We start from the raw sequence: 13,391 nt of genomic DNA on the forward strand, positions 1-13,391 counted from the left end.
CCTGCGCTGCCAAGATTGACTGTCAATAATAATAATAATTTTTTGTACAAGTTTGTATTATAATTGTTATCATACTAGTACCCTGGCAATCGCATGCCTGTGAGAGATCATCCTGTGTAATATATCCAATTTTAGAGCATATTCAATGTATCCAATTGTAGAGCATATTCAATGTATTCAATTTGAGAGCATATTCGATGTATCTAATTTTAGAGCATATTCGATGTATCCATTTTTAGAGCATATTCGATGTATCCAATTTTAGAGCATATTCAATTTATCCAATTTTAGAGCATATTCTATGTATCCAATTTTAGAGCATATTCAATGTATCCAATTTTAGAGCATATTCAATGTATCCAATTTTAGAGCATATTCAATGTATCCAATTTGTGTTTTTCTCCAAGGACACATCTACGTATCATGTTTTCCCATTTTAAGTAACTCTATGAAATCTTATTGTAAATGAAAACCATTTGCTGTTATTTTACAGCTTTATGACATGGGGTTAATCTTTCATCATTTTATCACCTTAGTAATATTGTACACTACAACCTGTACTGTATTGTGTACTTTGTACACTACAACTTGTACTGTATTGTATACTTTTTACACTACAACTTGTACTGTATTGTGTACTTTGTACACTACAACTTGTACTGTATTGTATACTTTTTACACTACAACCTGTACTGTATTTTATCCTTTGTACACTACAACTTGTACTGTACTGTATACTTTGTACACTACAACCTGTTCTATATTGTATAGTTTGTACTCTATAACTTGTACTTTACTATATACTTTGTATATTACAACCTGCTCTGTATTTTTTTATGCTTTATATACTATACATGTTAACTGTATTGCTGTATAATATATTAAATGTATTCAGAAGGCATACATTACAGTTTATACTTGCTTACGATTTTTAGCACTTTTAAATAGCAATTTTGTTTTAATAAAATGTTTTCTTGCTCTTCAGTTTTTTATTATATAAAAAAGACTTTGAGTCACAATCCTACCGTCATGCAGCACTGCCAACCTGTAGTTAACTTACAACCTACGGTTAACTTACAACCTGTAGTTAACTTACAACCTATAGTTAACTTACAACCTGTAGTTAACTTACAACCTATAGTTAACTTACAACCTATAGTTAACTTACAACCTGTAGTTAACTTACAACCTGTAGTTAACTTACAACCTATAGTTAACTTACAACCAGTAGTTAACTTACAACCTGTAGTTAACTTACAACCTATAGTTAACTTACAACCTGTAGTTAACTTACAACCTATAGTTAACTTGCAACCTATAGTTAACTTACAACCTGTAGTTAACTTACAACCTATAGTTAACTTACAACCTGTAGTTAACTTAAAACCTACAGTTAACTTAAAACCTACAGTTAACTTACAACCTACAGTTAACTTACAACCTATAGTTAACTTACAACCTATAGTTAACTTACAACCTGTAGTTAACTTAAAACCTGTAGTTAACTTACAACCTGTAGTTAACTTAAAACCTGTAGTTAACTTACAACCTGTAGTTAACTTACAACCTGTAGTTAACTTAAAACCTGTAGTTAACTTACAACCTGTAGTTAACTTACAACCTGTAGTTAACTTACAACCTATAGTTAACTTACAACCAGTAGTTAACTTACAACCAGTAGTTAACTTACAACCTGTAGTTAACTTACAACCTATAGTTAACTTACAACCTGTAGTTAACTTACAACCTATAGTTAACTTACAACCTGTAGTTAACTTACAACCTGTAGTTAACTTACAACCTGTAGTTAACTTACAACCTATAGTTAACTTACAACCAGTAGTTAACGTACAACCTGTAGTTAACTTACAACCTACGGTTAACTTACAACCTACGGTTAACTTACAACCTGCAGTTAACTTACTTACAGGCGTTTACTGGGTGTAAGTTGAATGAATGTTAACTAGAGTAGAGCATATTCTGTACATATACTGTACATATACTGTACATATACAGTCTGCATGTCACGAATAGTATACCGAGCATATCGCCGTTGATAACTCTACACGAGTAAAAACATGTTGAACATTATAAAAGGCTTTTTGGCCAGCATTAGCAGGTCCAATCCAACATGAAAAATGAGATAACTCCTACCTGTTTCAGTTCCAACCTGTTTCAGCAACAACTTTCAACTGTTTTCATCGTTTGTCAAACCTATTCTCTCCCAGACTCGTGTCCCAAATGATATGATAGAAGCGACCAAGAGAATCAAGTTGTTGTGGTCATATTGATCGTAGCTCAGATCTAGCGTCATGTTCAATATCTGTAGCAGTAGGATTGAAAGGCAGTCTACAGCTTTAATCAATAAAACATTGATTACTACTGGTAGCCCTGAATAGAGAGGAGACAAGACCAAAAATATTAGATGTAGTTTTTAATTGAAGATTAAAACACCTGGCTGCCAGGATGTTTCAAGATTAAAATCGGCAAAATTTGGTCGCAGGTAAAATGCTCAGATTCGGGCCAAAGTGGGATTATGAGATTTATAGTTGCAAAAAGACTGACAGAATAGAGACGCGTAACACTGCAATTTGAACACCATTGCCGATATCAAGAACGATAGAGACAGGCAGCCGAGCAATTAGTGACATCATTTCAACACATTTTTTTAGCATGTTAACGGCAATCAAGTTTTATCGATTTTAATCTTGGAACATCCTGACAGTCAAATCATGTAAAGCATCAAAACAATCGCAAATGATAAAAAAATTCGAGTAATTTCTGATAAAATCTACTAAAATTTCGTGCAGGTTCATCTTTAACTCTTAGTAAAAGGGATATTCTCTTTGGATTTCTTTTCATGTTCTTAAGTTTACAAATTTGGGTGTTTAGCCTCAGCTTTCCGCATTTCTTCATTAAGAATAATCGGTCATTGCCTGTCGATCTCGTACTACATTGTCAGTAAGCTGAGTTTTTATTTTGTAATTCACATCCTTAATCTTGCAGGCTGGAAAGAGAGTACAGCCAGTTGAAAAGTAAGGAGAATGAGGACCAAGTAGAGCTCAGGGTAGGTTTTACTAGAGGTCATTGTGAGTTGCTTTCGTGACACTTTACAGCTAAATCTGTATTTGGCAGTAGAATCTTGAGATGCGAGATGATCTAGAGAGGCACGACATACACGAATTCTGAGTTGCAAAGTAATTTTTAGTAGCTTTTTGCCTTGAAATATGAGACAAACTTGAGATGCGAGCATGCGAGACTGTTCCCTATGCGGCAGCTCGGTTGCCCAGTATGCGAGAGGTCATTGGTTTCTCATTGGATCAAAAGGAAGGAGAAAGCGAACCCAAAAGAAAACAAAAACAAAATTAGAATTAAGTTTAGCTTAAGACTCAAACATTTTATGTCTGTGTGTCCACAGTCAGCCAAATTTATTTAAGTTTCAAGTTGATGTTATTTATTCTCACAAAAGCGTAGCGCACCCTGTGAACACCCGCTACGCTTATGAACACCCGCTACGCTTATGAACACCCGCTACGCTTTTGTGAACACCCGCTACGCTTTTGCCAAACATGCCAAACATTCATTGAATGTTTGTCAATGAAGCCTCTCGCACCCCGCCATGAGTGTAGTTGGTGAATTAGAATAACTAAAAACATGTTTTGCCAATAATATCCTAATAACATAATAATATCCTAATAACATAATAATATCCTAATAACATAATAATATCCTAATAACATAATAATATCCTAATAACATAATAATATCCTAATAACATAATAGTATCCTAATAACATAATAATATCCTAATAACATAATAGTATCCTCTTTTTAGATGTTTTTCAGAGGGTAAAAAGTGGATTCATTTGTATTCAAGTATTCTATATAAAAATCATTTGGAGATATGAGGGAATTGACATACAAGTTGGTCCCGGAACGCATTCAGCTGATATCTTTAGGTATTGCTCTATTTGTTTTGACATAAACCAGCATAGACATAGACATTGCTAATTTAGCTAATATAATAGTTATATTACATGTTCTTAGATTATAGAACATCCTGGAATAATCAACTGCATTTTTTAATGCTGTAATCATAGCTGCAGAGTTGCTATATTTATACTTGTAATAATTATAATGGTATTAACTTTTTTACTACCAATTGAATTTTTTTGCCGGGACATAATTAAATATTCGGTAAAGCCTAATGTATTATTAGGACGCATATGAGCATAGCTTGTGAACCACAAGGTCTATAAAAGATATTTGGATACCAATGTAGTGTACATAATATTTTACATCAGCTGATGACACGAAAAAGGCTACAAATCTGTTGGAGAATGAGCTCAGGCACTTCTGTCTCTTGCGACAGCAGAGCAGAGGCATGAGCATGTTCCAAGTCGGCCAAGTTATCAATATTATTATAGCTTATGACATTATTATTATAGTTTATTATTCTTACTGCTAAAATATAATAATAGCAGGTCATGCGAAGAAATTGCAATAAAAAAATTAGGTTTTTGCAAAGCGAAACTAAGCTCAGGATGGAATGTAAATGTATTTTCTACTGGCTCAACACAAGCACAGGATTGTTTCCTGTCACTTTAGTACAGATATAATAGATAGGCTTATTAATTAACTTCTCATTGGAAACGCTTTGTACAAAGTCTGCTAGTGCCGCGCCACGTGGCTGTTAGCCATACTGCCCATACACAGACTCTCTGCTGAGCAGCAGTATGTCGCCTATAGTATGCAAAGAGTTGAGAGAAGTTATTGCTCCGGTTGAACCTGTAATACTGCTAGTATCTCTAGTAGTAGGGGTACCTCTAGTAGTAGGAGTACCTCTAGCAGTAGGAGTACCTCTAGTAGTAGGAGTACCTTTAGTAGCAAAAGTACCTTTAGTAGTAGGAGTACCTCTAGTAGTCGGAGTACGTGTAGTACTATTACTTGTAGTACTAATAGCTGCTACTAGCTGGTCAGGCAATGAGGAATCAAATTTAGCACCAACTGAAAATGCATCGTTTTTTCTTCCTTGAGGGTTTTTTATTACCCTACAGGATGAAAATATTTGATGGTTATAAAAATTCGCGATTTTGCAAACAGCCAATTCCGCGAAAAATTAGTTCTATTTTTAATCACAAGAGAAAATAACTACTGCCTCAAAATTAAAAACTAGCCGCTAGGCATAAATACTAAATGTAGTTGAGTTCCCAAACCTTTTTAAAATCATTGGTGAGGTTTTGAGTTAACCCCATTGGTAATGCATCACATTTCTTTACAAAATTATTCAAGGTTGTCACAGGTTATGCAGAATGGCGTCATCGCAAAAATAGCCGATAGGCAGAAGTACTAAATGTAGCCGAGTTCCAAAACTTCTTTAAAATCATCGCCGGGGCTTCGAGTTTTATTGCATCGAACTTCTTTACAAAATTATTCAAGGTTTTCACAAGTTATTCGGCATGGCTTCGCCATCGCAAAAAATCTCTCCTACAGTCTTTTTACATTGAAATCAACTCCATCAATCTCTAATACCGTAGTTGAGGACGATAATGATTCCGATTTGGACATTATGGTATGTATTTGATTTGCAATGCAGATACGTTTTTCCATAATTACCTGCATTAGTTAATTCTTTTGCTTAAAAACTGATCACTTTCATTAAATACTTCAGCTATTGTTTTTGTACTTCCTTAACACTTATTAATATTTTTTTCTTTTTTGTGTTTACTGAAGGTTGAGAATGAAACAACCTACTCCGATTACGAAAACTAGAGACAAGTAGTAATATTCATCAAGGCAGGAATATTGGCAGTGTTAGATTGCCATCATAAAGCTTAAGTCAAGCTAACTTTGCGCTATCTATTCTAATATAGCTAAATATTCTAATACAAGTAATGCTTTTGTTTAGCTATTTATTACATAGCCATAGCTCAGGCTTATATAAACTAGGTCTGGGAGGCAACAGTGCAATACATACTATGAGAGTGAATAAACCACATCTTGTGCTATTATTCATACAGGAACATAACAGGCAGATAAGCAACCAGTCAACCTAGACCCCCTTCATCGACAAAACTTCTTGATATCGCTGCAGCAAACATGATTAAATTATATATTTTAGTTCATGTATAGATATATTATAATTTATTACAAACTTGAGTGTACAAATAAAATATTTCAAATACAAATAATATTTTACAAACGATGAACAGAGTAAATATAAACAGTTTAGTCCAAGTGGCGGTTGTCTTGCAATAAAATTAAACTGGTACTTTTGATAAGTGAATACTAGCGTGTAATGGTGCTCTCTGACTAGTTATTTTGGTAATAGCAGCTCTATATCGCTGTCACTGTCTTGAGTAGATATGAAAGGCGATTCTCCCGCTACTACATGGCTGGTAAGGAAGTCATCATCAGAACGCTCCTTGTGGCTTACTATTGCAAAGCTCTGCCGGTTGGCCAAAAATTTGTGCTCGTCAAGACGTTTTTGTTCCTTTTTTAAAACAGATATATTCTTCTCGTTAGCAGCTGCGATCACTTCTATCTAATTTCAAGACCTCCCTGAATGACTGGTGATCTTCTAAGAATGACATCTACCACCCTTGCAGTCATGGTGCCTTCGTGTTTGATGAAAAATCTCTCTCTCACACTAAAACAAATAATGAAGCGGTAGGGATGGAAAAAATAAATATTGCGTGTTACCGAAAAACTAAAGTAAAATTCAACTAATTTAGTAAATGGTTTTGAAAAAACTCATTACCTACCACAAGTTGTTGGTTCATCAAAGGTCGTGAAAACCTCTGAACGAAGCAAAAATTTATAGCTTGGCACGATCGACCTGTGGTTGTAAGCTAAATAGAAACCGAAACACGCAATGTGCGCATGCGTAGGGTTAACTCTATTGCTAGACGTAGCAGAGTTAACTCTTCATAGAGAGTGAGAGTGTTCAGCCGCGAATAAATTAATCCGCGAATATGCATGAAATGACAATTTTCGCGAAATTTAACTCCACGAATAAATTCATCCTGTAGGGTATTTGAAGTTGTTGGCTCCTTTTATTTATGTTACACAGGCTGATGATCATCATGCCTTGTGAAAGGAGGATAGATTTATGTGTAGCTAGTTGTCTTGTCTTGCTGTATATGCTCAATAGTATTTGTAACGGAACATCTGCTGGTGGCTATAAAAGTCATCAGATGATTGATTTAGTAAAAATCTCATTATCGAAGGTTTTTATTATATCATTTGCGTCTTGAGTTGACAAGAGTTATCTTTCCTTACAGAGACTTCGATCGGAAAATCGTTTGTTGCGTCAGAGAATAGAGAATCTTGAGAAAGAGAATGTCACCTTAGCTGATCGACTTATTCAAGGTCAGTTAATCAGTTGGACATATGCAGTAATACTTATGACCTTATGAATGTTGGGTTGGCAAGGTTGATTGCCGCCGTAATCACTTCACGCCGTAATCATTTCTCTGTTATTTTCATGTTATGGAGCTTTATCAATATAATGACCTTCCTCACACTGTTTAGATGGTTGTTGGGGGGGGTCGTTGCATTGCCCTAACTGAAAAAAAATATAGCTTAGCATTACTTAAATATGGAATTTACTACATTTACATACATTTGAGATACCCTAGGACACTTTTATTTCGCTAGTATTCTGTTTCGTGAGTAGCACACAGAGTAAAATTTTGCTGCAACTTATTTTCGCGGCTCTAATGAGTGCAAAAATATAGTGATGTAAAAATAAATGCAATGGTACAAACAGATTAGATTCCTCAGGTCCAGTTCACTAGTAAGAAAAATTTTTTAATTTGGGACTAGTTTGTATTTGTAAACCGCAGGTAGAAATTTGTGGGTGAGATCGATTATTCAATTTGATCGCTTGCTGCCATTTGTTTTTTGGACTATCAATGACGTCTAGGTCCCTCCCGCCGTGGCTTTTTACGTGTCTTTCGCACTCAACTCCCAAAAGAAGAAAATAGATAACAACCAACTTTACAACCAGAACTGTATAACATGGTTGGACCTGGTGAGGGTTGATATTGTTTTTGGTTGGTAATAAAATTCATCACTACAATAATTATTATTCAATTTTATGACTTCACCTACCAGACTTTCATCCTCATCAATTACAAATTCAGTGACTAACTGTTATCATCATCTTCTTCATTTGTCTTGGCTTTTCCAAAAAAAACTTATTAACTTAATTCGCTTTGCCGTGCTGCTCATTCGGGGTATTAGCTATAACGAGTTTACCAGAAATTTCCCAATGAGTCCACTACACACGAAAATTACCTGCATTTCTAATATGACGATTTTATTGTGGATATCAATGAACAAAGCTATTTAATTTCGCGTTTTCGCTGGTTCGTTATGATAGTTCAGTTTTGCTCATGAAATTTTCACTAGAGGATGACTCCGCGAAAATGCGAAAGTTAGATGGTGCGAATACGTAAGTGTCCTAGGGCACCTCAAGTCAGGAAACAAATCTCTCAAATTTGCTCATCACATTAACATAGATTTGGAGTTGTGCACTTTCGGTAATTGTCTTAATTTGCCGCATCTTGCTGATCACTGCTCGAACAATATCCAATAAGCTTAGTGGTTGCAGGTCAGGTGACTCGCGCCCAGGAAGCAGAGGTCATGTTCTCTATTAAACGAGAACTCTGCCAGTTGAGAGAACAGAACAAGGAGCTGCACAGAAGTCTCTCTGCAAGCGAAGAACAGATTACTGAACTGAAAGTAAAGAAACAGGTAGTTGTCTTCTCAGAGTCAATAGTCTATTTCTGAGTAGTACTCGTTGAACTAATAATTATTCACCATTTACTATGCAGCTACCCTATTACTGATGAATGGTGTGTCACTTCGTTATGGAGGTGGTGTGTCACTTAGTTATGGAGGTTGTGTGTCACTTCGTCATGGAGGTGGTGTGTCGCTTCGTTATGGAGGTGGTGTGAAGCTTCGTTATGGAGGTGGTGTGTCACTTTTTATGGAGGTGGTGTGTCGCTTCGTTATAGAGGTAGTGTGTCACTTCGTTATGGAGGTAGTGTGTCGCTTCGTTATGGAGGTGGTGTGTCGCTTCGTTATGGAGGTGATGTGTCACTTCGTTATGGAGGTGGTGTGTCACTTCGTTATAGAGGTAGTGTGTCGCTTCGTTATGGAGGTGGTGTGTCACTTCGTTATAGAGGTGGTGTGTCGCTTCGTTATAGAATTGGTGTGTCACTTCGTTATGGAGGTGGTGTGTCACTTCTTTATGGAGGTGGTGTGTCGCTTCGTTATGGAGGTGGTGTGTCACTTCGTTATGGAGGTGGTGTGTCACTTCGTTATGGAGGTGGTGTGTCACTTTGTTATGGAGGTGGTGTGTCACTTCGTTATAGAGGTGGTGTGTCGCTTCGTTATGGAGGTGGTGTGTCACTTCTTTATGGAGGTGGTGTGTCGCTTCGTCATGGAGGTGGTGTGTCACTTCGTTATAGAATTGGTGTGTCACTTCGTTATGGAGGTGGTGTGTCGCTTCATTATGGAGGTGGTGTGTCGCTTCGTTATGGAGGTGGTGTGTCACTTCGTTATGGAGGTAGTGTGTCACTTCGTTATGGAGGTGGTGTGTCACTTCGTTATGGAGGTGGTGTGTCACTTCGTTATGGAGGTGGTGTGTCGCTTCGTTATGGAGGTGGTGTGTCGCTTCGTTATGGAGGTGGTGTGTCACTTCGTTATAGAGGTGGTGTGTCACTTCGTTATGGAGGTGGTGTGTCGCTTCGTTATGGAGGTGGTGTGTCACTTCTTTATGGAGGTGGTGTGTCGCTTCGTTATGGAGGTGGTGTGTCACTTCGTTATAGAATTGGTGTGTCACTTCGTTATGGAGGTGGTGTGTCGCTTCATTATGGAGGTGGTGTGTCGCTTCATTATGGAGGTGGTGTGTCACTTCGTTATGGAGGTGGTGTGTCACTTCGTTATGGAGGTAGTGTGTCGCTTCGTTATGGAGGTGGTGTGTCACTTCGTTATAGAGGTGGTGTGTCGCTTCGTTATAGAATTGGTGTGTCACTTCGTTATGGAGGTGGTGTGTTGCTTCATTATGGAGGTGGTTTGTCACTTAGTTATGGAGGTTGTGTGTCACTTCGTAATGGAGGTGGTGTGTCACTCTAAATTCAGAATAGAAAGAGTGCGTCACTTTATTGTAACATAGGCATTCGAGAGCCATTTTATTACGAAAACAACATCCCATACTTTATTGTTAAACAAAGCTGATTGTGTAGAGTCAGGCTATTTTTAGAGTTAGTAATAAAGACTAGCTTGAGTTTTCATTTTATCATTTGGTGGAAACATTCGGCGACACTCAATTGATTTTCAAAGATTTGTCTAAATGTACATAAGTACATGAAGTTCTCACTGCCAACCCGTGTCATATAAAAAAGGATGTGTACATTTCTGGGTAACGTTGGAATAACGTTCATGGTGATACATGACAGCATTTTCTACCTTCTCTATTCCTTACAATAGAGCAGACTTGCTAGCTGAACCATGCAGGCGATAGATCAGTTCGTATATTTTACCTATATTTTACCTTTAATAGCCCATATCAGGCTATAGATATGAGTTGATACACCCAATACTACCAGGTAGTCAGTTTTATTGTTTAAAATACTTGCCTAAAACAATCTCAGTAAACGTGTTGTTTCTTATAAAAGTTGTTTAATATAATAACAAACAATTGATAATTACAACTACATTTAATATTTGAAAGTAGAAAATTGTGACATATATGTGATCCTTTGACAAATAGGAAGTTCGCTCTCCTATGAAGTATCTGTAATAGTAGCTGATGGAACATAAACTCTACTTTTGTCTCCAGCTTGTTGACGAAAAGCAATGAGTCCGCAATATACATCTTCTATGAAAGTTTGTTAGCCTCAGATTTAACCATCATCAAAAAAACTAAATTTTTGCATAAATCTCTTTCCATTTACACCTTTTCATATTTGATCTCTAATAAGTTGTTAACAGATATACTTCCCCACTGAATGTACTTACTAGTAAGTAGTAAGTAAGATTTACTTCCCCATTGAATGTACTTACTAGTAAGTAGTAAGTAAGATATACTTCCCCACTGAATACTCAATGATTTTTTATTTTTTGAATTCTAGTAAACTTTCTAACAAGCATTTTTCTCCACATTGCTGGTGGAGAGGGTATTTAGTTCTTCTGCTGTTTTATTAGCCTCTGGCCAACAGGCCGATGTATAGTCGTAGCCTCTCCTTTCCTGCACACGGACGTGACAGTTTGCACAGCCATGTGAAAAACCTTCATTCAGCTCTAAATGACCTTCACAGGTCAATGAATGATGTGAAGGTACCTGTAAGTGCTCGTGTTAACCTTAGTGTTGAGTCTCATCTTATCGTAGTAGCCAATCAGATCTCAATTTTCATCATAGTAATCAAACAGATCTCATTTTGCATCATAATAGCTAATCAGATCTCACTTTTTATCGTACTAGCCTATCAGATCTCGCTTTTCATCATCGCAGCCAATCAGATCTCACTTTTATCGTAGTAGCTAATCAGATCTCACTTTTTATCGTACTAGCCTATCAGATCTCGCTTTTCATCATCGCAGCCAATCAGATCTCACTTTTATCGTAGTAGCTAATCAGATCTCACTTTTCATCATAGTAGCTAATCAGATTTCACTTTTCTCATGTAGCAGATGACTCTAACTTTAGATATTGTCATATACCTTTTCATTTGCAATAAAGGGGTAGATGTTATCTTTCAGCTCTAACTAGTAATGTTTCCTATTTTCACTCATTTCAGTGTTTCGTTGGTTGAGACAAGTTTACTTTTCCGAGTTGTTTTCTCACAAACAGACTTGAATGTAATTGAAAGAGCCAAGTTACTAACAAACCATACTATGTGATATCACATGTGAAACTTATAAATCTTCTCTTTTTTACTTTTTGTTTCACGTCTTTAGCAAACTTCTACACATTCTGTTTTCTGAATTCACCCGTTCGCTTGAATCTCACATTGGATCCAGCACCTTGGACTTGGCAAAATATAAGTTTCTTTTAAAGGGATGACGGTTCACTATCTATAATGTTTTGAATTCACATGGCAACATTTCAGCCTCGTTATGAACACTAAATAACCATACTTTGCTCTCGTCAAGAGTAAAAATATAATTTTAAACATTTGCGATTTTAAGAAGTCTATCAAACATTATCTAACTTAAAGTACTTCCATTTTGCAATGATTATTTTTAAATAAATAAAAAACATTAGAAAACATTTAGACACAATTGCATTACAATTTGATACATTTTAAATATATTGAATGTCGTAAAAATGTCGGAATCGGTACAAATTGTGTTGTGTGACCTCAATAGGAATAATAAACTCTGAAATTGGTCTGATAGTGTTCATGGTCCGTCAGTAATTAGGTGGAGTCAGACAACTTCAATGGCAAATTGAGCTACTTTTCCCTTTAGAGCTGCTCAGATTTTCTAGCAAGAAAGGATTACATACAGTGTAAACAATTTACAATGTCTGGCTGGCTGATGGTGAAATGCATAAATATCGCTGTTTTTCAGCCCTCAGAAAAAGGGAATATCATTTTGTTGGAAACCCTGAAAACTGCAATGACATAACAAAAAGGACTTCATCCATCTATTGCTAGCACAATTGAAAATAATTTTTTTACGCTATCTGCAAGCGAGCCACAAAGTTTTGAACTTCCGACCTCCTGCATGAAAGGTGGACAACTTGGCAACGGCTTCTCAACATGATTACTGCCCAATTTTTTATGACAACACATGACTTGCAGGATGATGTAGAATCAAATGAGAAATTTCAAACACTTCAGGAAGAGCTCATTGCTGTGAAATTGAGAGAGGCGGAGTCCAATCTAGCACTAAGGGAATTGGCCAATCATGTGGCTGATCTAGACAAGGAGTGGCAGGTAGGAGATCATACTAGAGGTGTATATAAACAAGTGCTTGCAACAGTGTTTTTAGGTCAAACTGAGTTTCCTAATCTATAAATCACAAAACTTGTTGTCTGTAACTATTTGTCTGTAACTCACTAACTTGTCGTTGCTATAAATTGTTATAACAAATTGTCGTTGCTATAACAATTAAAATCTCGTAGTAAAAAATCTGTACAGCGCAAGATTTAATCTTGGAACCACCCATTCATCCACTCAACCACCGCGGAATAATTGTGCACATATGTATCACACCTGATGATCTCTCTCACGGCGCATGACTACCAGCATGCTAGTTATTATATTAGTAGTTAATATTGTAGTTCCAAGTGAATGAGCTTAGACTTCAATTCTTAGTACTCAGCCGCCGAAACTTACTAAAAAGTTGAGCGGCCCCAGTAAATACTGGCTACT

General features: G+C 36.4%; 1 protein-coding gene across 2 annotated transcripts in view; it reads left to right on the forward strand.

The window, feature by feature from the left end:
• The window catches only part of LOC137397921 (ecotropic viral integration site 5 ortholog-like), a 145,850-nt gene that overhangs the window by 114,503 nt on the left and 17,956 nt on the right, over positions 1-13,391 (forward strand). For both annotated transcript variants that reach the window (XM_068083995.1, XM_068083994.1), the window contains exons 13-16: positions 3,007-3,067; positions 7,284-7,371; positions 8,618-8,760; positions 12,819-12,953. In XM_068083995.1, coding sequence (XP_067940096.1) covers positions 3,007-3,067; positions 7,284-7,371; positions 8,618-8,760; positions 12,819-12,953 — 427 coding nt within the window. The remainder of the gene's footprint in view (positions 1-3,006; positions 3,068-7,283; positions 7,372-8,617; positions 8,761-12,818; positions 12,954-13,391) is intronic.

The sequence above is a fragment of the Watersipora subatra genome, chromosome 6 (assembly GCF_963576615.1).
Source record: "Watersipora subatra chromosome 6, tzWatSuba1.1, whole genome shotgun sequence".
NCBI classification, from domain to species: domain Eukaryota; kingdom Metazoa; phylum Bryozoa; class Gymnolaemata; order Cheilostomatida; family Watersiporidae; genus Watersipora; species Watersipora subatra.